This window comes from Pogona vitticeps, chromosome 1 (genome assembly GCF_051106095.1).
Source record: "Pogona vitticeps strain Pit_001003342236 chromosome 1, PviZW2.1, whole genome shotgun sequence".
Classification (NCBI taxonomy): Eukaryota; Metazoa; Chordata; class Lepidosauria; order Squamata; family Agamidae; genus Pogona; species Pogona vitticeps.
In genome coordinates, this window is record NC_135783.1 from 296,295,343 (window position 1) to 296,319,854 (window position 24,512).

General features: G+C 42.2%; 1 protein-coding gene across 4 annotated transcripts in view; it reads left to right on the forward strand.

Moving 5' to 3' along the window:
* The window catches only part of GALNT16 (polypeptide N-acetylgalactosaminyltransferase 16), a 192,455-nt gene that overhangs the window by 121,377 nt on the left and 46,566 nt on the right, over positions 1 to 24,512 (forward strand). For all 4 annotated transcript variants that reach the window (XR_013543663.1, XM_020788514.3, XM_072986160.2 and 1 more), the window contains one exon: positions 16,792 to 16,859. Coding sequence is in view for 3 of the 4 variants with exons in the window: in XM_020788514.3 (XP_020644173.1) it covers positions 16,792 to 16,859 (68 nt within the window). In the remaining variant the exon portion in view is untranslated. The remainder of the gene's footprint in view (positions 1 to 16,791; positions 16,860 to 24,512) is intronic.

A 24,512-nucleotide genomic window follows, 5' to 3' on the forward strand; every position in this document is an offset into this window, starting at 1 on the left:
CGATTTGAACCCAGAACTTTCCTGTGCAAGTATACGTTTAATACAGTCGTGCCCCGCTTCACGATTGCCCCGCATTACGACGACATTTTTGCGATCGCTTTTGCGATGACCTGAATAGGCTTTTTTCGCTTTGCGATGATCGGTTCCCTGCTTCGGGAACCGATTCTTCACAAAACGATGATTTTCCAACAGCTGATCGGCGGTTTCAAAATGGCCACTGGGTAAATAAAATGGCTCCCCGCTATTTTCTGGGATGGATTCCTCGCAAGACAGCCACCGAAAATGGCCGCCCTATGGAGGATCTTCACTGGAGGTTGAGTTTCCAGCCCATTGGAACACATTGAAGGGGTTTCAATGCATTTCAATGGGTTTTTTTATTTTCGCATTACAACGTTTTCGTTCTACAGCAATTTCGCTGGAACGAATTAACGGCGTAACGCGAGGCACCACTGTAGTCATAACTGCTTCCTTGAGTCAGATACTGGTGCAATCAGGTCTTCTTTAGTGTTTTTTTTTCTTCTAGGGTGTTGTTATTGTTTTAACTAGATGTACTACAGTCACAGCATTTGCATTTAATGGTTGGCGCAGCAGCAGAACTAGCAAAGGCATTCTTATTGGAATGAGTGGAAACAATAAATAGAGGGCAAGTACGAAATAGGTACATCTTTATTGATTGTGCGTGGGTGTTTTAATATCTGAATACAAATACCGTAGTAGATGCAATCATACAAATATTAACCCTGTGCAAATTGCTTGATTTTGGCCGACAACACTGACATTACCAATAAAGGTCTTGGGCACATCGTTCACCACTTCCTCTCTTGACCCTTGCCCGGCCTGGCTAATCAAAGCAGCCAGGCCTATAACAATTGAATGGGCCACAGCAATAATTAATGGGTCTCCCCAAGAGACACTCATTAGGCACATTAGGAAGAAACCGAGTTTGGTGGTGGGTGACATTGCCAATTATAGGCCCATTGCCAATGTTTCTTCCTTAGTAAAGTGGTCGAGAGGGTGGTGGCTGACCAGCTTCAGGCTCTTTTGGATGAAACCAATGCCCTGGATCCATTCCAGTTGGGCTTCAGGCTGCGCCATGGCACAGAAATGGCATTGGTCGCACTGTTGGATGATCTGCTGGGGGAGGCTGACAAGGGCAAAATGTCCTTGTTGGTCCTCCTCGATATCTCAGCCGCCTTTGATACCGTCGACCATGGTATCCTCCTGGGGAGGCTCTCCGAGTTGGGAATTGGCGGGCTGGCCCTTGCCTGGCTCTGATCCTTCTTGGAGGACCGACCCAGAGAGTTCAGCTTGGGGAGATTGTCTTGGCCCCGTGGAGTCTCAACTGTGGGGGTTCCGCAGGGCTCGATTATTTCAGTAAATATTTGGTATCTCAAAAAGTTCAGTGTATGATCTGAGCCCACTACTTAAAATCAGGGTCTACAAATTATGACTGGTTTTGGTAGCCAAGGATTAGTTTCTACTAGCCAACTGTGAAGTTTAATCCTGTCGTGGTAATGCAAGAATATTGTACATATTTATCACGATATTGTCTGATGGAATTGATGGAGCTGCCTGAAGCTTTAGGTTAGGCTGACAATCACATTATGTTTCTATTTTATTTTTAACAAGCATTGTACAGATTTTGACAGTTCTTTTTTCTTCGCTTGTTTTAATGATTCCCCCCTATACAGAAATATATATGTTATATAACTTAAAATATTTACCAACATTTACACAGTCATTGTTGTGCTACAAATTTCACCATTTGAGAAAATCTGAATTTTGGCTTATTAAGAAGCCTTTTAATTTTCTACATAACAAATGTTCTGTACTGCAAGAACCGTGACATTTCCCCCAAAAAAGAAGTCTTATGGCATGTTAAATACTTGTTTTATTTATGTATGACTGCAATTCTATGCAAACATATGGAGAAATATGTTTCATAAGTGCTCTCAGATTTGAATTTTCAAATTTCAAGACACATTGATCTTTAACAAAGAATATATTTCAGCTAGCTGAACTGTAGCTTTTAAGCGTTAAATTAAAACAACAGATCTTCCAAAGAATTAAAGAATTACTGCTGAAGAAACCTATGAAAGAACAAAAGTGAGAACTGTCTAATTTCAGCTTGATTTTTTTTTACTTTTATTATTTAATTTGGCCCATTATACTTAGGATGTTCCTACATTTCTTGCTTTCAGCTGTCTCAGTGATTTTTAAGGGTTGCAGATTAACAGAATTAAATACCACACTCCATTTCCAACTACTTTTTAAAAATCTGGGTTGCATTTTTGGCCTAGCTGTTTAAATAGATAATAGGTAATATATGGATATGTAAAGCTGGCTGCTTCGTTAACTACACAAAAGCCTTTGACTGTGTGGACAACAGCAAACTATGGAAAGTTCTTAAAGAACTGGGGGTGCCTGAACACCTTATCTACCTCCTGAGAAACCTATACGTGAGACAGGAAGCAACAGTTAGAACTGGATATGGAACAACTGATTGGTTCAAAATCGGGAAAGGAGTATAACAAGGCTGTATATTGTCCCCCTGCTTATTTAACTTATATGCACAATAATCATTCGTAAGGCTGGACTGGAGGAATCCCAAGCCAGAATTAAGATTGCTGGAAGAAATATCCACAACCTCCGATATGCAGATGATACCCCGCTAATGGCAGAAAGTGAGGAGGAATTAAAGAACCTCTTAATGAGGATGAAAGAGGAGAGTACCAAGAATGTTCTGAAGCTCAACATCAAAAAAACTTAGATCATGACCACTGGTCCCATCACCTCCTGGCAAATTGAAGGGGAAGATATGGAGGCAGTGACAGATTTTACTTTCTTGGGTTCCATGAACACTGCAGATGGTGACAGCAGCCACGATAAAAGACGCCTGCTTCTTGGGAGGAAAACGATGACAAACCTAGACAGCATGTTGAAAATCAGAGACATCACCTTGTCGACAAAGGTCCACATAGTCAAAGCTATGATTTTTCCAGTGGTGATGTATGGAAGTGAGAGCTGGACCATAAAGAAAGCTGACCGCCAAAGAACTGATGCTGTTGAATTGTGGTGATGGAGGAGACTCTTGAGAGTCCCCTGGACTGCAAGGAGATCAAACCTATCCATTCTGAAGGAAATCAACCCTGAGTGGTCACTGGAAGGACAGATCCTGAAGCTGAGGCTTCAATACTTTGGCCACCTCATGAGAAGGGAAGGCTCCCTGGAGAAGACCCTGATGTTGGGAAAGTGTGAATGCAGGAGGAGAAGGGGACGACAGAGTACGAGATGGTTGGACAGTGTCATTGAAGCTACCAACATGAATTTGTCCAAACTCTGGGAGGCAGTGAAAGACAGGAGGGCCTGGTGTGCTCTGGTCCATGGGGTCACAAGGAGTCGGACACGACTAAACAACTAAACAACAACAAAGCTGGCTGGATATCATAGTGGTTTAGGTATCTGATTAGGGAGCCAAAGGTTAGAAGTTCAGGTCCCCTGAGCCTCCTGTGAGTAGCGCTGGTCTGTGTGGCCTTGGGCAAGCTGCACAGTCCCAGGGCACACCCAGAAAAAGGGAACAGGAAACAACTTCTGAGTGTTCTCTACCTGGAAAACCCTGAAAAGGTTCCCATGGCTAGCCCTCTGAGTATTTTCACTATATCCACCTTGTAACCACACCAAACCAAACCCAAAAACCCCACCAAAACACAACGAAAAATCTCAGCAAAAGTTCTACTGTGTCTCTGGCTTTATAGGTTTGATGGTTATAATGGCAGAAATCCTGTTGCATAGTGCAACTCAATGCTATTCAAGCAGCAGTTGTACTAGAGAGAAAGGCAGAAGTGCTGTCCACGAAGTACTTCCACGGGTGCATGCATTGCACAATAGACATGATGGGAACCATTCAATAAATTGCTTAATGCCCAGCAAATTTACATGGGCATCATTTTATGTTACAGCTCAACAAACAGGAGGCACCTTTTCTGCCTCTGTTTCTTTTAACTATTAGGAGAGCTTGGGCACGCTGCTAAACAAAACTGCAGCTGTGTCTGGCACCTTCATTTCCCTCAGAGAGCCTCTGGATGAGATGACAGCGACCTAGAGGCTTCTGTGGAAACAAAGGAAACGTTGGGTACCACAGCATCTTCCCTTGCACCATAGATTACCGGAAAGAAATTGAGAATCAAGCTAAGTACTGCTGTGTGTCCCTGTGTTGATGGAGTTTATATTTAGTGAGACTCCCTTACTATTAAGGGAATGATACAAATTTGGAAATTTGCTGAATTTCCCTAAAGGCAGATGACTAGCAGTTTACCAAAAAGCCTGTGCATTATTGGAGGGGGAGACTGGAAGGCTTTTTAGAATAAAGCGATTGAACTGCTTTGAATTCCTTCTGTTTGTTCTGGGATCTTAAATAGTAAAGGGAGCTGGAGAGGGGATAGAAACAACTGATGAGAAAAGGAAGAGGAGGGGAGGGAGAATGAGGTGGAATTGGTGTGGTGACCTGTTCTGAAGACCTGTTTCTATTGTCTCTTTTTCAAAGGAGCATGTGGTGTGTTTGAAGGCATTTGGAGGGGCCTGGCTTGCAGAACTTAACACCTGTGCCCAATGATCTAACCCTTGCAGTGCCCATATCCCTGGCTCTATTATGATTAATTTTTTTACAACAAAGAAATGTTTCTAGGGATGACTTCTCCATTATGTTTTTTAAGCTTAAGGGTACAGCACACCTGTTCATTTCCTTCTCTCTTCCCCCTCAGCAAAAACATCCTTTGCTGCCATTGAAGATATTAAAAGTTTGCTCAAGGTGTCCCTTTGAGCAGCCTAACCGGTCAAAGTTGTGATTTCTCTGTGGACAGATAGGGTGCAGGGAAAGAGAGAGAGCAAGAGCGGGAAGAAAAACATCTCTGGCAGCAATGCATTATTCATTAGAACTGTTTTCCCTCAGTCCAAGTCTTCGGGTCTTGCAGAAAACTGCTTTGTGAATAAATAACAGACATTTTCAAGTGCAACCTCGCCAAGCTTTATGAATACAAGGGATGCTTTGCATGTCCGTCAAAAACAGATCTTTTGGAAGGAACACACCGTTGATCTTCTGGAGGCTTCCCATGGCAGATGTACACTCCTTAAGACCATAAAATAGGAAGGCATGGAAGGTCCAAGACGTCCCACTCCTCAAATGAAAACAAATAATCAGATACTTGACCATTTACTTTAATGATCTCTAGAAACAGCTGCTTAAGACTTTTGTTGTCCCTCAGAATACAGCTTCACTTTGATTCAGAAGGACCGACCACACATTCTAAGAGCTGCATATGCTCTAGCAAAATAGGCTGAACAATTTGGCACCAGCTGAGCAATGCAGGAGGTGGACACCTTTGTAATGACTGAATTGTGCTCAGCGCCACGTTGCTAAAATGAAAGGAATAAGATCTGAAATCTGCCTCCTGTTGCTATTTTGTTGTTTTGAACTCACTGAAGCCTGATTATGAATTCTGAGTAGAAATGGGTTCTCATATCTCTAACTGAAATTGGAAAATAGCTGGAACCAAAATGGCTTAGAATTCTTTCCTTGCCTGATTATTCTTTCTACAAATCCAAGTACTGCATGGAAGAGGGTTGTTGGTTAAGATTAGGGAAAGATTTTCCCAGCGCTTGCTTGCTTGCTTGCTTGCTTGCTTGCTTGCTTGCTTGCTTGCTTACTTACTTACTTACTTACTTACTTACTTACTTACTTACTTACTTACTTATTTATATTTTGTTGGATTTCTACCCCACCCATCTAGACCAAAGGTCTACTCTGGGTGGCGTTACAAATTTAAAAACAGTTAAACCAATAAACATGCACTACATATCAAAGATGGTTAAATGTGAATTTAAGGTAAAGCAGGAGGGAAAGCCTGCCCAAATGGCCAGGTCTTGACTTTGCTTCTGAAGACACCCAGAGAGGGATCCAGGCAGATCTCCACGGGCAAGTTGTTCCAGAGCGAGGGGCCACTGCTAAGAAGCCCCGGTTCCTCGTTCTTTCCTTCTGGACCTCCCTGGGCTTTAGGCCCCTTATTATCACTTGGAAAATTAATTGCAGTTAACTGTTAAACACCCCCGCAATAGGTAATTGCTGTTATAGTTTTTAAAAAATTAACTCTTTAAACTCATTATTTGATGATAACTAAAGTAGTTAACTTTTGGCTTAGCTTATCACCCTCAAGTCACTTCTAGTTTATAGTAGCTCTAATAGGGTTTTCAGGGTACATGAGATGTTCAAGGACTGGTTTTCCCTTGCTATCCTCCCCACAGTGGATTTCTCTGGCCACACAGCTGTCTGAACCCAGGTGTCTTGAGGTCTAGTCTGACACACTATCCAGTACACCTACACTGGCTCTTGCTGCTTTCTAAAAATATCCATGTTTTTCATTCCACAGCATGCAGCAGAACACAAGCCAGTACTTGAACCATGTAATATTTCTTTCCCCCAGTTTAGTAGGGCTGCATTCCTGTTACTGTAACTAGCAAGTTGCAATAACAGTCAACAGAGGCAAAGTTATTTCTTATAACGTTATGATCCATAAAAGCATGAATTTTTACCTCAGTTATGGAGGAAAAGGAATTAATTACAGATAACTAGTTCTTTGTAATTTATTGATTCCAAGCTCTGTGTTGTCAGTGTATTTTTTTAACCTTTCCAGATTGAACCATATGATTAAAAACTATGCCCCTGAGCTAAGCCTGATTTCTATTAAATGTTTATTATCTTCCCGGGCTGAGGAAATAATTATAAATCCTCATGATGGTGAAGTGCAAGTTTTGTGTTACAGTGAAAGAAAGGGAGTCAAGGGTAACATGGAGGGCTAGCAGGCAATTTTTCACAAAGATATATATTTACTGTACCAGGCTATAGTATCAGACTCAGAAAGATGGTTGGCCCTGACCTTGATGTTTTGGTTGAAATACAGATAATGTGGGTTTGTGGTGGCAACTGCAGTGACAAGATTCAAGGCTGGAATTGTTTTAATGCCACTGGCTCACTGTGCAGTTGGTGCCTGAGGCAAATGGACCAGTTGTCTATTTCACAATCCAACTCTGTGTGTGGCAGCTGTTACCTGTCTCTTTCCCCGTTATCCTTATGCTCCATTGCTCTCCCCTTTTCCCCTGTGAGGAAATGAGCAAAACAGGATAGAGGAAGGAGACAGGTAGGTGTGAAAAGAATGGAGAAAGCCATCTTATTGTCTGGACAGGTCATTTCCCGATTCACAGAATGACAACACTGAGTAGGAACAGGAAAGTAATCCTAGTGAAAAAGTAGGGCAGGGCCCAAGTGGGACAGGAGAAACTGGTGCCTCTTCTGAACATTCCTCAATTAATGGTATTTCCACTGTCCCATAATTCTCTTTTCTCCTGCTATTCCTGGCAACATACTCAACTTTTGTCTGCATGGTTAGTGTGGATTCTATGCTTTTATATCATCCCAGTAAGAGACACAAAGTTCATCTTAATCATGTTGGTTGGGGGTTTCTTGTAGTTGCAGCTCCAAAAAGGGAACTTTCTCAGGCTCTGGAATGTGGGGTCTGTTTTGTGTTACAGAGGAACTACATTGTGGGAACTATAGCACATAATGGTAGCGTCCAAACTCAACTTTAAGTAATGTGTGAAACAGGCCAGATTAGGGACTTCTAAAATATTTTCTGTGAATCAGGAAATGACCTGTCCAGAGGGCTTTCTTCACTCTTTTTATAACCAGGTGTCCCTTGTTTCAGCATCTTTTGCTTGTGACCTCTCCATGGAGGAAAGAGAAGATCAATGGAGCAAAGGATAATGGAGAAAGAGAGAAATATTCTTGACTGCTGCCTTCTGCATCCTTAATTATCCCCCACCCCACTTTCCTGTCCTTCTTTGCTTTCTGTCTCAGCTAGTCTTACCTGCTGCCTACCAACTAATCAGCTGTGTTTTGACACTTCTCATGCTACTTTGGACCTGCTTATGGCCTCTCTTTGACCACTCGCAGCTGGTCAAGGAATCCCACTCCTTTCTTCCCTCCACCACCCAATTTTCTACGTGTATCCACTGTCCCTGTTCAGCCCTCCTTGGGTTGTCTCCTTTTCAAGTTAGACATATGTCTTGATTCTCCCAAGCCTCCTGATACCTCCTTCTTGGGTGTGGATTGTAACATTTTGGCTACATAAGGATTAGCGGCCCCGACTACCTGAATTTCACAAGTGTGGGGAATGTTTTGTTCTTAGATTTTTCCTAAGGCGGAAAAAGAGCTGAATATGCGTGTGACTACATTGGAAAATACTTTTCAGTTTTCTCCAGAATTGACATGGGTGAATTTGAAATATTTTTCAGTGATCACATGACATAAAGGACAATGTGAATCAGCCTGTCCTTTTTTTCCTTCCAATCCAAACTTTCCCACCTCCTGCTGGAGCCTTCTTTTTTCTAACTGCAATGATTCAAACAGTATTTTGCTTGTTTGATTGTTTGTTTGTTTTGTTCTATAAAAGGACCAGGGCATGTGATTTTGATCACTTTGTAAGATGGGGCATGATATTTTGGGACAGTGGTAACACTCGCTCCACAATCTTTCTCCCTAGTCCTTAGAATTGCTCCAGTTTGGCCTGCCAGTGTAGTCCTCAAGGAGACACTCATTAGGCCTATTAGGAAGAAACTGAGCTTGGCAGCGGACAACATTGGCAATTATAGGCCCATCACCAATGTTTCTTTCCTTAGCACCCTTGTAGAGAGGGTGGTGCCTGATCAGCTTCAGGCTCTCTTGGATGAAACCAATGTCCTGGATCCATTCCAGTCAGGCTTCAGGCCGCGGCACGGTATGGAAACGGCATTGGTTGCCCTGCTTGATGACCTACTGAGGGAGGTTGATAGGAGCAACATGTCCTTGTTGGTTCTCCTTTATATTTCAGCCGCCTTTGATACTGTTGACCACAGTATCCTCCTGGGACGGCTATCCAATTTAGGGATTGGTGGCCTGGCTCTTGCCTGGCTCCTGTCCTTCTTGGAGGACCCTTCCCAGAGAGTTCAGCTTGGGGAGAATGTATTGGCCTCGTGGCTCCTCAATTGTGGGGCTTGACCATTTAATATCTATATGAGGTCACTGGGAGGGGTCATCAGGGGGTGTGGTGCTTTGTGTCATCAGTACGCTGATGACACACAGCTCTACATTTCCTTTTTTCCAACAGCAGTGGATGCCGTTGCATCCATTGAACGCTGCCTGGGGGCTGTACTGCAGTGGATGTAGGAGAATGGACTGAGGCTAAACCCGGACAAGATGGAGTTCTGAGGGTGAGCGTTCCTTCTATCAGTGGTTTGGGAAGCTCCCTCTCTTTTGAGGGAACAACTCTCACCACAAAGAGTGTGGTCCGCAGCTTGGGGGTCCATCTTGACCCAGCGCTTACCATGGAATTCCAGGGAGCGTCTGTGGTCCGCACTGCCCAGTTGCGCTCCTATCTTGATTTTGGGGTGCTCTCCACTCTGGTCCATTCACTCGTAGTCTCGAGATTAGACTGCTGTAATGTGCTCTACGTGGGGCTGTTAACTGGGGTGAACAAATATCATATTTCCCTCCCTCTGGCAGCCTTACACTGGTTGACCATTCGTTTCCACATTGACTTCAAGGTATTAATGCTTAGCTATAAAGCCCTAAATGGTTTAGGACCTCGATACCTGGCAGAGTGCCTGCTCCCACCTATCTCTACTCATTTTACTTGATCCAGCCAGGCTGGGCAGCTGAGGGGCTTGCCCCCGAGAGAGGCGCAGAAGGAGAGAACTAGAATCTGGGCCTACTCGGCAGGGGGCCCTCGCCTCTAGAACATCTTGCCCCCTGAGATTCGCCTGGTACCCTCACTGGGAGTTTTCAAGAACAAGCTGAAGACTTGGTTCTTCAGGCAGGCCTTCCCCCCTTCCATCACTTAGCTCTTTGTGTTTTCCAATCTTGGACTCTGCTCACCTCTCTTTTGTTCTGATATTGCTTATTTTAATTCTTGGTTTTATATTGCTTGGACTGTAAGCTGCCCAGAGTAAATTCATTTAGAATCTAGATGGGTGGGGTCAAAGCCAGATAGCTAGCTATCTAGATGGATAGATAGATAGATTGTCTGTCTGTCTGTCTGTCTGTCTGTCTGTCTGTCTGTCTGACCCTAATACAGTTTTCCTGTCTCTGATTAAATGCTTCAGATTTCAAGATTAAAAACCTAAGAGTGCATTTTTATATTTATACTCCATAGAGTACAAGAGACCCTGCAATAATAACAGTACAGTTGAAATTAAATAGCATTTTAACATGTTGAAATCATAACAGTTTGTCTGTATTCCCCTTATACTGTGGTGGAAGAGAGTGATTTTCCCCTAGCCACCTATTCACTTTACAGCTGAGGTGGGATTTGAACCAAAGCCACTTTCATTTTAGCTGCCATGCAGTGTACTCTCTTACCTGCATGCTTCTTTTCAACAAGGTTGGAAAAATTAGCCTTTTTCTTTTAATACTACCACTCCCAAACAGTCCTGCTGCTGGTGTGGCTGATGATCATGATTGCTGGGGAATTCTGGGAGTTGTTATCTAGAAAAGTAACTTTTTCTTGCTCTGTTTGGCTGGTTGCCTCCAATTTAAGATGTTGGCCAAGTCTCACTATTTTGGAAACATGAGTCTTCTGGGCTTCAAACCTCTAAAGTCAGGCGTGAAAACTCATTAGTTAGTTTGAAAGATTTTTTTTGTTAATGTTTCCCATCAGATAGACTTCTTTGTCACTGCTGTTCCCCAAGGCACCATTAAACTTCAGTTTACGAAAACAACTCTGCAATTATCTATAACTATTTAATTGCATGTAATTTTCAACAGGTGCTACTCAAAAGGCTAATTAATCAAAATCAAATCAGCCCCTAATTGCCATGGAAGGCATAATCTACCTGCTGTGCTTTTGGAAAAAAAATGATTTCTGTATCAGACTTGTGTCTGTACCAGCCACCCCAAGAAAGGGAAGGGGGAAGCAGACAATGTGATTTTTACGCAACCAATTTCTCTTTGCCTGATTTTGCTGTGGTCCTGTGCAGCAGCAAGAAACCAGTTCTTCAGTCATCCTCATCTTCATACTTCTCTCCCCCCCCCCCCGCCACAACTGACAGTAATTACCTGGAGGTAGGATTGCTGAGTGTGTGTGCAAATGCATCAACAGTTATACTCACAGTCATAATTCATGCCCAGCTGAGGGAATTCAGATCCATTTTATTGAGATACATGGCTTACCTCAAGCACCTTGAAAACTGTGTTGGATTTTTTTTCCAATTTCTGCCAGAAAGGCTAGAGTAATGAGTGAATCTGAGCAAAACAGAGTACTCTGCTGCTGTCTTTTTTTCCCAGAAGGCAAGGGCTACATAAACCCACCGAAAGGGGGTTTGGATGGATTCTAACATGCTCATATCATAATATATGAAAACCAGGGATGTGCACTCAGGTTCAGAAGTATTCAGAATTCACCAGATAATGCCATACTTGCGATTGTTCTAAATATATCCAAATTAAAATTTGATAGTTCGGAATATTTGTAATAAAAATTACTAAATGCTCGGAGACCCATTCACTCCTGAAGTTAGAAAGCGAAAGGCTGGGTTTCCGCTTCCTAGAGGAGGAAGTGAAAGTGAAACCTATTTCTCAGGCATCCCGGAAGGATTTCTTGAGAAATCAAACTTAACTACACTCTTGGCACCGAGGAAAGTTAAGGGACAGAAAACTCGGTGTCCCCTGATTGAGGTTGCCATGGGTTTCCCCAAGGGAGGGGGCTGGCGTGAGAGCAGAACCTGTAAATGATGTCTGTCTACACCAAGGAAATCTAGAAGCAGGCACAGACACCAGAAAATATTTTTTTCACATTGGCTCTTTCTTTTCAGATGAAAGGTGGGCATAGCTACTTATAAACCCCTAGGACATTTGCTTTGCCTGATTTTGCTGTGGTCCTGTGCAGCTACAAGAAACCAGTATATGCACTGCAGCAGTTTTCTCTGTGTCCTTTTCTTAACCCTTACCTTACAATTACAATCTCTACATCTCATTGTATACTGTTGACTTAATGTAGTTAGGGCAAACTTGGTAAATGCTTTCCATTTGCCCTCATATAAGCGTGAGGTAGAGGGCTTTCGTGCATGGTCTAGCACCTCGCATGGAGAATAACCCCCCCCAACTTAATGTAGTTAGGAATAAGATTTAGGATTAGTAGATTCATGGATTAATACAGTATAAATCAACTGGGAAATGTATTAGGTTTAAGCCCCTTTTGGGGTATATCAGGCAAAAGAATAAGATTTTTGTTTTATATAGACAACTCTGTTAAGAGATTTTGTGTCTCTCTGCATGTGTGTGAGATTTTAATTGGAAGAATTTGTCTTTTGCTGTATAGTGGGGTCTTGACTTGAGAACTTAATCCGTATTGGAAGGCGGTTCTCAAGTCAAAAAGTTCTCAGGTCAAATCTGCATTTCCCATAGGAATGCATTGAAAACCATTTGATCTGTATCTGCTCTTTTCCGTCCATAGAAACTAATGGGAAGCTGCTATTCTGCCTTCGACCACTAGAGGGGGATATTTTGTTTCTTTTTTTCTTAGGTCAAGAAAGGTTCAGGGAAGGCAGGGAAAATACAGTCCAGGCAGTACCAGGCAGTCTGAAGACTGTCTCCCAATCCACTCTCTAAACGCTGGGAGGAGTGAGGAAGCAGACAGGCACCCTTTTCACTGGCCAACAGTTAACTGAAAGTTCAAATTTTGCACTTTCCCTGCCTCCCACGTGGTTTTTTTTCAGTTCGTAACTCAAATCCAAGTATGTAAGTCACGTCAATATTTTCCTATGAGAGTGGTTCTTAAGTCAAAATGTTCTTAACTCGAGCCGTTCTTAAGTCAAGACCCCACTGTAGCAGAATCAGATGCTGTTCTTTGTTTAAAGTATACAGGTAGAGTGAAATGTGGGTGTGTTAGAAGAAATGGGCATTTGAGGAAGGCTGCAGGAAGACTGACTGCACCCACTGCAGCAGCTTCTACTGAGAGGAGTGGTAAAGAGGGAAGAAAAAGAGCCTCAACTGCTGTTATGAGTCCCCCAAACAAAATCTGCTTTGTTCAGCATTGACACTGTGAAACAGCGGTAGGCAGCAGTACATGTTATGTGTGTCTCTGCCATGGAAGTGGCAGGGAAGCCTCTGGTTTAAGATGGTACAGATATGAGTGGACCTCAGACATATTCCAGTGACATTTTTGTACAATCTAGCCAGAACAGCCAGGGAAAGGGGCCAAAGCACTTAGACTGATACTGTCAGCTTGGTCAGCAGCTGTACTGCTCTTTTTGTGACTGGAAAGAAATTTATGAAGAGCACCAGACATTGTCTTCCCTATCTTCCATATCTTTGCCAGGCATTTCCGACATATTCAAGGAAGAGTGTACTCCCATTCCCAGCAAATGTCTCCTGTGCAGAGCAGGGGAAGAGGAGCCTGAAGGGAGTCAGGTGGGCACCATTTCAGAAGCTTGTGACACTGAAATCACACCTACATCTCCAACTTCACTTACCCCACCAGTTCCTGGAACTAGAGTGATAACAAGTTAGCTACGTATCCCTGATAGAAACATACAATCAAAAACTGGAGAACTCAAGAAGCTATTTTGGAGTCTCTAGATGCTTCAGGGGACATTTGATAGCCAAAAGAATAAATGCATTGATTTGTATTCATCAGGGGCATTGGTTTGTATGAATACAAATTGATGAATTAGTGATTTTTGAATGGATTTGGTGATTCAGTCTTTAATTTGTGCCCATCTCTACTCCTGAATTAAACAATGGGCAATGGATATTAAGCAGCAGCAAAGAGAGGGCAGGGCCAGCCGACTTCCCATTATATATAGCACCATCTAATGAAAAAGGTCTAGCTAGAACTCAGTGGTCACACAGAGCAGGAAGAAACTGGCATTTTTATAGCACCCCAAACAGCTGTACCAGCAGAGTCGGAGGCCCTCACCACTGCAACAACAGGGCAGGAGCATGGCAGGGACCTGTTCTCCAGAGACCCTACTCTAGAGGAAGGATGTGGCAGAAGCAGAGATGCAGATGCAGCAGCCCAGCAAGCTAAAAGAAATCAATTCCTTGTCTTACTGGGCTAAAGAGGAGTCTGGGGAGGCAGTGGTTAGCGGGACTGCTGTTTTGCACGCCAGTATGCCCAGTGAAAGAGCATTTTCTCAGATAGGGGACAGTCCACATTACACTGGGAACCTGGATCTGTAGAAAAAATGTATTTTCCTTAAAGTCAACCTGGGCTTTGCTTAAGTCCTCTTTAAGTAAGAGAGAAGGGCACACTCTGACCACAGTACTAGGTATGCCATGCTTTGGTCTGCTGCCTCCTCTTTCTGCCTCTTTCATCCTTCCAACTGCTACTCCGAGATTGCACTCACTCACTCAACTGCGCTGTGCCATGTGCTGTTGGCACAGTTCCCACCCACCATAGGCTATCCGCTACTCCACCCAGCCTGCCAGTGCTGCCCAGGTTGTTTGCCCACTCCCCAGTGCAGCCTGTCCTCCACTTACCCAATGCTGCTGGCATTCCCACTGTACAGGTTTCAAGCCGTATGCTCATTGCAGTCATTTCCTAATAACTAGGCTCTGTTGGCTATGGATGTGCACACTCTTTGTTTGGCACAATCACTGGGAAGATGTCAGAGGACTCAGGGAAATCTTTTTACAGTATAAAGATTTCCCTGTCTGTGTTTTTTTAAAGGGGGAAATAATGACTACAGTATATAGTTTTCATATTGACTCCAGTGGACTTCCAGATCTCCAGAATTTCTGAATTTTTTAAATTCTGAATTTCAAATCCAAGGGGCTGTAATTCCAAATTCTAAATGTTGGTGCTGGTGCACATCCCTACTGAAAACAATCTGGGTGACTCACACACAAAAACGGAAACATACAGCATCCAGTAGATTGTTTAAGCTCTGTTTGCACAGCCAGATTTAAAGCCCCTGCTAAGAGGAACAACAACTGTAGAAAGAATGAGAAGTGTCATGTATGCCAGACACTTTTTAAAAATCAGCATCTTGATTGGCTTTCCCAGTGGCATCACTTGTTTCTCTTCAGGGGATGGCTGTCAGTTGCAAGCACTTTGCCCCATTTGATGTTTCTTTACACCGCAGGAAACAGCTGTCTCTCCTGAACTGTTTGTCCATTTGGCACCCCTTGCTTCACACGCCATGGCTGTGCTTGGGGTGTGTCTGCACCAGCTGTTTGTCACAAGATATGTTCAGGAGCCTGCGTCAAACAGCTGGAGATGCCCTTTCCCATCACTTTCTCTTTTGGCTGTTGCCCATGCACTCTCTCTTTGTAATAGTTGCTGGAGTATTTTAATAGTTTATTATTTTAAAAATACTTTAAATGTTTCTATATTGTTTGTGCCTATTATGTATGTATTTTAAGATAAACCCTATTATTTATATAAGCTTACTGGAGATTTTGTTATACTGTGTAACATAGAATTAATACAAATTAAATTAAATTAATGAGATATGACACAAAGATAGAGGGGTAAAGATTTGGGGTCCATGCATGCAGCCCCTGACAGATTACTCCCGAAGGAATGGGGCCCTCAAAAGTAAAAAGGCCTCCAGTTCCTTTTGTGTGGTACTGAGAGATTCTGGGAGTTTTAGTTGAAACAACAGTAGCAAAAATCCTATATGTGCTACTATAAGTGCCATGATGTAAATTTCAGTGGCAGATTTTTGCTAGTTACAGAGTTAATCAGCCTCTGTTCCTCATATATTACGTTATATGACTAGTACACAATAAACAGAAATACGTACATGAGATTATGCCATTGCATTTATAACAGCATGCTAAATAGGATTCCGACTAGTGTTTCCTGTGTCTCTTAAGTAGGTCAGTATTATTATTTCCATGTTGCAGATGGAAGAAAGGGCTGCAGACAGGAGAATAAAGGTTTGCCTAAGTAATTCCTGTGGAGTTATTTTCATATATGAACTCTTCACCCAAGAATTTATCAGGGAACAAGAGGGTGATTTTTTTTAAAAAAGCAACTATTCTTTATTCTGGAGGTTCCCAGCAAAAGGAACATTTCTCCTCATCTCTACACTTTGATTTCCCTGTCAAGCATTTTGCTTCCCTGTCACAATTAGACATGATAGTAGAGTATTCCACAAGAGGTGGATTTACCACCATGGATTTCTGGACTGGAAAAGAACCTTCCGGCACAATGCTGTTTCCTATTTGGAATTCACAGGATTTGTTCAAATATAGAGTCTTCAAGGATATAATAAGACTTTTTTAAAAAAAGAAAGAGTACTTACCTATACCTGAGAATTGACAAGCAGTTGTTTCGAAACAAACATATTTATTTATTTATTTATTTATTTATTTATTTATTTATTTATTTATTTGTTTGTTTGTTTGTTTATTTATTTATTTATTTATTTATTTATTTATTTATTTATTTATTTATTTATTTATTTATTTATTTATTTATTTATTTATTTATTTATTTATTTATTTATTTATTCAATTTATATGCCGCCCACACTACCCAGAGGTCATACAAGTACATTCATTGGAGAGCCAAGGTTTAATTTGTTTCGGTGTATGTAATGTGCTAAAACATTCCCGGGCAAAAGCCACCCCAGAGACAGTTTACTGCACATGAAGCTGTGCAAAGGTTTCTTTGCAGTTATTTCTGGATCAGGGCCATTAAAGGGGAGAATCTGCTTTTGTTTAGAATGACAAAGTTAATTCCGCTTCTGTTCCTACAGTGTCTTGAACCGCACCCCTGCAAACTTGATTCAGGAAATCATTTTAGTGGATGACTTCAGCTCTGATCGTGAGTATTCATTTTCTCTCTAATAATCTTTTTTTAGTTTTTATAAAAATTATTTTGTTCCTGTTTTTGGTTTCATTTTCCACCCACTTAGGATATTTTATCTCCTTGCTTTTTAATTTACTAAAATGTTGTGACTGGGAAAGGGGGACAACAAAAGACAGAAAACAAAGCTATCCATTTTGGGGAGGCTGGGATGATTTTCTTCTTCTTCTTCATTTTTTAGTCAATTCTCAGTGTGATGTTCAGGAACCTGGAATGTGGCCGTGAAGTCAGAATGTTCACTTGGCTTTCATTTCACCACCGTTTTGTGGCCCATTGTCATAAGTATGGAAAGTGGTGTGCACTGCTAGAAGCCCTGATTATGCACACCAGTAGGAGGAGATAATAGACTCCATATGGTGTCCTTGGCGTGCTAGCTAGGGTTGGTTGCCATTGGTTCTTGCTGAGTTTGTCATAGTGCAGCTGTATCCCAGGGCAATAGATGTCTGGAGTTGTATTGTAAGAAGCATTATCCACCCTCCAGGAACCTGGCACCAGGGAATAATGCTTCACTGTGCAGATAATCTTTTATATGGTTTCCCCCAGTGCTAACATCAGTAGCTTAAAAAAATTCAGTTCCTCAATTTCTAGAATGTGGACTTCAAGGACCAAATGAAATGTGACATGGAATGGGTCATTGGAGTCCATTCACAGATGTGGAAGGGGGCTTTTTATCTGAATCGTACACACAGGAAGGCCTTCTCTCATTTTGATAAACTGTGGTCCCAAGAAAAATCAGGGAGGCCTTTACCTGCTACTAACTTCAAAACAACAACAAGGGCTTGGTTGCTAAGCAGATGTTGGCTGTCATGGTTAGTTTTGACTTGAGCGATAAATACTGAAGGAGCTGCAGTGGCAAGGACAAGACCTTGATAGCAGCCATAAAAATGAACTTGTAGTAGACATCCTTTTCTCTAGGTTTCACAGTGCAGGGGATATGTGCCATAACTTTGAATATTTGGTACTGCCAAGAAAATTTAGAGAGTCAAAGATTTCAGTTCAACGTGTCAAAAAAGTAAAGGAAGCAAAACAGTTATGGGTGCAAGTGTGAAGAAAGTGTAGTTCTGTGCTTTGTTGGTGAAGCTAAATTTTTGCAGTTGCCTCCATGTTGTAGGGGTGGGTGGGTGAAGTGCAGGCTACAGGTCAACCCTATCTCAAAAGTAATTTTTCTGCTTCTGGTGGCATCTAAAGTATATCTGTGAGTTTTTATTTTAAAAAAAAATTTCTCTATAGAGAGATTCACAAAAGTGAGTTGCCATACATTAGCAACAGAATACATGCTTCAATGAAAAAGGTTGCAAAAAAACTTTTTTGCACATCTGCAACAAGGACCAGGTAGTTGCAGGTGATAGGCAAGGCCTCTGCCAGAGATCTCTGAAAGATGTGCCATCACTGCACTAGACAGATAGTCTAACCTGGTTTCCATGTCCTAAGTTTGTGAGGTATTCTGACATTTTGAATAAGAAGTTACTTGTCAGCTAGACTTTTATTCTTTGACAATGGAAGCAACAGAAGCTGAAGTATCTTGTGCATTTAGGAAGATAGAAGCGTAGAGATCTAACCCATTGCCTGTTGAGAGTTATCTTACTGTGTGAAATAAATAATTTCATGGTCTCTGTCCATAGGCTTGATCCCACTCATCAGTTCTTGAGAGAACAGGATGGCAATTTCTTTCCTCTTGGTGGAGTGTGTAACGGCCTCCTTCTACCTCACAAAGGAAGGTCGCTACGACACTCCACTGTTACTCTTCTGGTAGTCTGCCACCAACCATCCCCTGCAATAAGTATCTTCAGGCCGGAATGGATTTCAAACAAAATAACTAAAGTTTATTGATTAGTACATTAAGATTGGTGTAACAAGTAAATCAGGTAATCACATAAAGAAAGGCTCTAGCTCACACAGACTCATATCTTCACACAATCTGATCACTATCTCATCTCAACACTCACAGATCCTGATCTCCCCTCACACACATTCACACCCCTATATATCCCAGCTCCTCCCCCTGATGTCCCGCCTTCCGACCACCATTGGATGTTAACACTCCAGCCTAAATCTTGAAGGACAGGTGACATCATAGCTGTTTGTAACATACCTCCCCCCTTTATAAGTTGTTTTGTGGGGGAAAGCTAGATTGCTTTTCTCCCAAAACAACTAGGAGTAGAGTCAACACATTTCCATAAAATTACATTACCCAAATACTTACCACATTAATCATCTTTTCACTCTAGAACATCACAACACATTACAGCATTTCTTCCATTTCAAATACTTATCATCAATATTCAACATACACTTAAATTGTTCTGTTCATCAAAAAAAATACTTACACACAATAACTCATTTCCATATACATATACAGAACAACATTTCAACAAACCCATATTCATAAACAGTTAAACCACTTTAGCCAATTTACAAAGTCCATCTGGTCGTCTTCACTCTTCTGGTCTTCGGGATAAGGCGTCAGCCACACAGTTCATCGTCCCTTTGACTACCTTAACCTCGAAGTCGAAATCCTGTAACAGCAAGGCCCACCTCATCAGTTTACTATTGTGGGTTTTCATAGTCTTTAACCACCTCAGTGGGGAGTGGTCCGTACAAAGGATAAAATGTCTCCCCCAGATGTATGGCGATAACTTCTGAACCGCATAAACAATGGCAAGACACTCTTTCTCCACGGTAGCTAAGTGTCTCTCTCCTTTCTGAAGCTTTTTACTAAGGTAGGACACTGGATGCTGGTCTCCGTTGTCATCAGCTTGACACAAGACAGCTCCTACCCCGGCGTTGGATGCATCTGTGTAGATAAACTCTCGGTCGAAGTCTGGGGCACACAACACTGGATAGTGGATTAGCGCCTCCTTCAGCTTCTGGAACGCCTCCTCGCAGTCACTGGTCCATGGGATGTGGTCATCAGTCTTCTTCCTCGTCAGCTCGGTCAGCGGCGCTGCCATCTCGCTGAACCTAGGAATAAATTTCCTATAGTAGCCTATCAGACCAAGAAATGATCTTACTCTTTTCTTGGTATTGGGTCTAGGCCAATCACGTACTGCCTCTACCTTTGCTTCCAGGGGCTTGATTACTCCTCCCCCTACAACATGACCCAAATACTTTATTTCTGGGCTACCCAGCTGGCATTTGCTTGCTTTCACGGTTAGCCCTACCGCACTTAACCTCTACAGTACTACTTCTAGGTGTCTTAGGTGATCTTCCCAGGTTTTACTGAAGATACCTATGTCATCTATGTAGGCTACTGTAAAATCACTGAGCCCTTGTAAAGTCTGGTCCATCAGCCTTTGGAACGTGGCTGGCAAATTCCTTAGGCCGAAACTGAGGACTCGAAACTCAAATAAACTGAAAGGGCTACAAAAAGCGGTCTTCTCTTGATCTCTAGGATCAATCCTCACCTGCCAAAAACCCTTAACTAGGTCTAATGAAGAGATGTATCGACAACCCCCTATAGTTTCAATCAGGTTGTCCAGTCTGGGCATAGGGTAAGCATCAGGTTTGGTCACAAGGTTTAGTTTCCTATAGTCAACACAGAACCTAACACTTCCATCCGGCTTATCAACCAGAATTATCGGAGCGGACCAAGGGCTAGAAGATGGTACAATGATATTCTCCTTGAGCATTTCATCCAACTCCTTGCGCACCTTGTCCTTATATGGTTCTGTTACTGTGTATGGGGTTACTGCCTGCGGGGGTGCATCTCCAGTATGGATCCTATGCATCACTCCCTTAGCTAACCCAGGCTTGTTTGAAAAGACCTTATAATATTTGGTAACTAGCGATTTCAGTTTTCTCTGCTGATCTAGGGTGAGTGCAGGGCTGATTCTCACCTCCTCTGGGTTGTACCTAACTTCACCCCTACCTTCCCAATAAGGCAAGTCATGTTCCTCCCTATCAGCAGCTTTCATTGCGAATAAAACTCTCTGTTCCTCCCTATAGTAAGGTTTCAGAGCGTTAACATGAACTACCCTCCTGCCTTGGTGTTCTTCTTCCTCAATAATGTACGTAGTTCAGGTCATTCATTTTTGAAATAATCCTATATGGTCCTGCCCAATTTAATTGTAGCTTGTTCCCTTTGAAAGGTTTTAACCAAAATACCTCATCTCCAGGGCTAAACTGTCTTTCCCTCGCCTTTTTATCGTACCAGGTTTTCTGTCTAGTTTTCTGTGCATGTAGATTTTCTGAAGCTAACTCTAAATTCCTTTTCAGGTCATTCATTAGCGTGTCTATGTAGGTAACTACATCTTGTGGATCATCTTCTGTGATCTGTTCCCAATTCTGTTTAATTAACTCAAGTGGTCCCTTCACTTTCCTCCCAAATAAAAATTCAAATGGGCTAAAACCTGTACTGGCTTGTGGCACTGATCTATAAGCGAATAATAGTGATTGCAATTTCTGATCCCAGTTGTTTGGATTTTCTGCCAAGTAAGCTCTGATCATTCTCATTAGGGTCCCATTAAACTTTTCAGTTAACCCATTTCTCTGAGGATGATAGGCGGTAGTTTCTAAATGTTTAATCCCACAGATTTGCCATAATCGTTTCATGAGCTTAGAAGTAAAAGATGCTCCTAAATCTGTTATTATTTCTGAAGCAAAGCCCATCCGAGACATATAACTTACTAAGGCATCAGCTACTGTGTTGGTCTCTATGTTACTTAAGGGAATAGCCTCAGGATATCTAGTGGCATGGTCCACAATAGTGAGAATATATCTGTTTCCCCTCTTTGTGACCTTAGGCAATGGCCCTGCAATGTCCACACCTATGCATTTAAATGGAGTAGAGATCACGGGTAATGGGCATAACTTGGCTTTGGTTCTGTCATGGTTGTTACCCTGTTTCTGGCAAACATCGCATCTTTGGCAGAAGTTTTTAATTTGCTTCCCTATCTCAGGCCAATAAAAGTTTTGTGTGATCCTTTGCTTGGTCTTGTTGACTCCTAAGTGTGCAGCAAATATGTCAGAGTGCCCCCTTTCTAAGATCATCTGGCGATATTTTACAGGCACCACTATCTGACTTCGAATCCCATCTCCCCCTTTTGAGATATTCGTCAGTGTCTCTCTGTATAATATTCCCTGCTTGATGTGGAACCTCTCTGGAGTTTCAGGGGTTAACTGCACTCCTGTCACTTTCTCAAAACAACTTTTTAAAGTAAGATCTTCTTTTTGTTCTTGTGAAAATATACTGCTTTTAGGTAACTCAAGTGTAACTGCTTCTGCTTCTTGTCTACCCTCATTTTCTCTCACCTCCTGAACATCAGTAACTTCCTTAGCTGTCTCTGTTTGGTCTTGTGAACATGTAAGAACTAACACCCTCTTAACATGTTCAGCCAAGTCTGTTCCCACAAGAACAGTGGCTGGCAGTTGCGAAGAAATCCCCACTCTCCAATTTCCCTGCCATCCTTTATAACGCACAAAAACCAGCTACTGGCAAAACGATTAACTCTTCCCCTATTCCTTTGATTGTCAGACTCTCCTGAGGTAATATATACTCCTGGGGTATGATATCAGGATGACACAAGGTCACCTGTGAGCAAGTGTCCCTTAGGGCTAAATAGTTGTGATCAAAAATCCCAATATTATCTCCAGCTGCCTCAAAAAGTTGAGAATTTGTTCTAACCAGAAGACAGTGTTTTATTTCAGCCAGAGGGATACTTTCATCACAGCACTCAGCTGTTGTATCAAGTTGTGCTGGTGTTGCTATGGCAATGGTCCCTTCCAGCGGGGGAGTTCTCTGTTCCTTCTGAACACAATAAACAGCTTTTGGCTTGTTTACACTCATATTCTGAGGTAAATTTTCCTTCCTGTGTTTTAGTTTTTCACAATTTGAGACCAAATGTCCTTTTTCTTGGCAGTAATAACATTTTTTGCTGTTCCAAGAGTATTTCTCATCAAATTTTCCCTTTCCCTCCAAATTTTGAGTTCTCTGTTGTTTCTGCTCTGAGGGCTTCCCTCCAAAATGGCTACCTCTACCCTGCTGGCTCCTAACGTGTCCCTGAGAGAATCTATTATAATTTTCCCCTGTCTTCCTCACATTTTTCCCCTCAGAATATATTGGTTTTCTGATCTGTGTTATAAAATCTGCAATCTCTGTGGCTTCTTTCAAGTTTTTAGGCTGCCTTTCCTTGACTTGAAATTTTAATTCCCCCTGTAGAAGAGAATAAAACTGCTCTAGCCCTATAATATCTTTCAATTCTTGAAATGTCTGCACTCCCTCCTGTGCCAACCATTTATCCAAATATCTAGCTAAATTTGCTCCTAACTGTGTGAATGTTTCATCTGGTTTTTTGGTGAGTGATCTGAATCTTTGCATAAGCTGTTCAGCATTGATGCCATGACGGGCAAATACAAGCTTTTTATACTCAGAATAATCCTTTATTAACTCAATAGGCATTTCAGCATACACCTCAGCCAGGCTTCCACTAATTAATGATCTCAAAATTGTCATTTTTTCTGACTCCTTTATAGAAAAATCTGTACACGTTCTCTCATAAAGGGAAAAGAAAATTTCGGGACAATCTCCCTTCTTATAGACTGGAAATTTCTTTAGGTCAGCTTTTGACAATTGACCCTCAACAGTACTTGAATTCATATTGTTATTATTCTTTTGATTCATCAACTCAAGTCTGCGTAGCTCAAACGCCATTTTCTCTCTCTGTAATCTCTCTTCCATTTCCATTTTCTCTCTTTCTATCAATTTCCCTCACTCTCAATTCATGAGCCTGCGCTAACTCAATTCTTCTGAGGTCTCCTAATTCTTCACTTGAAGCCCCTTTCTCCTGAACTGAGAGAATTCTTCCATCCTCCTCACTAAACTGTTCCTCAGAGACAACTGCCTCCTCAAACTGGCTTTGTTCAGTCATTTTTCTCCTTGTCAAGGGCATAATCTTTCACCCAAAAGGTTGTTTTCTACTTTCAAGCCTCAGTTTAAAAGAACACTATTTTTTTTTCTCTACTCTGAGTCTGTGAGATATACTGTCGCTGTCCTTTCCAGCACTGACAGATAGAAACAGTAACTGGGCTCCTGCCCCTTTCGCTAGGCCTCTTACTAAACAGAGTGAATTCTCTTTACTCTGTCTCTGGTACCAATCTTAATTCACACAGCTCTGCCTCTCCTCAGGCTCTGCTGTCTAAATGGAGAGTCCCCTCAGCGTTGCTGTCTTTTGGCTTCTGCTCTGTCCCCTCAGAGTTCCACTAAACTCAGGACAGGCCAGCCCCACCACAGCCTCTGCCTTTTGGGTCACTCTTCCCACAAAGATGGTCACCTCAGAGCTTCCCTATCTTAGTCCCCAGTCTGAGTTTCAGCGCCCCTCTACTAGACTTTCTCCCCTTGAGACAAGTCCTAGAAGGTCACCCACGCGTCCACTCGGACGTCCCTGACTAAAATACCCTTGCTCTGGGCGCGATTCAGCCAAGGCTTCACTGGATCTCTTCGTATCCCACAAGCTGGCACCAAAATTTTGTAACGGCCTCCTTCTACCTCACAAAGGAAGGTCGCTACGACACTCCACTGTTACTCTTCTGGTAGTCTGCCACCAACCATCCCCTGCAATAAGTATCTTCAGGCCGGAATGGATTTCAAACAAAATAACTAAAGTTTATTGATTA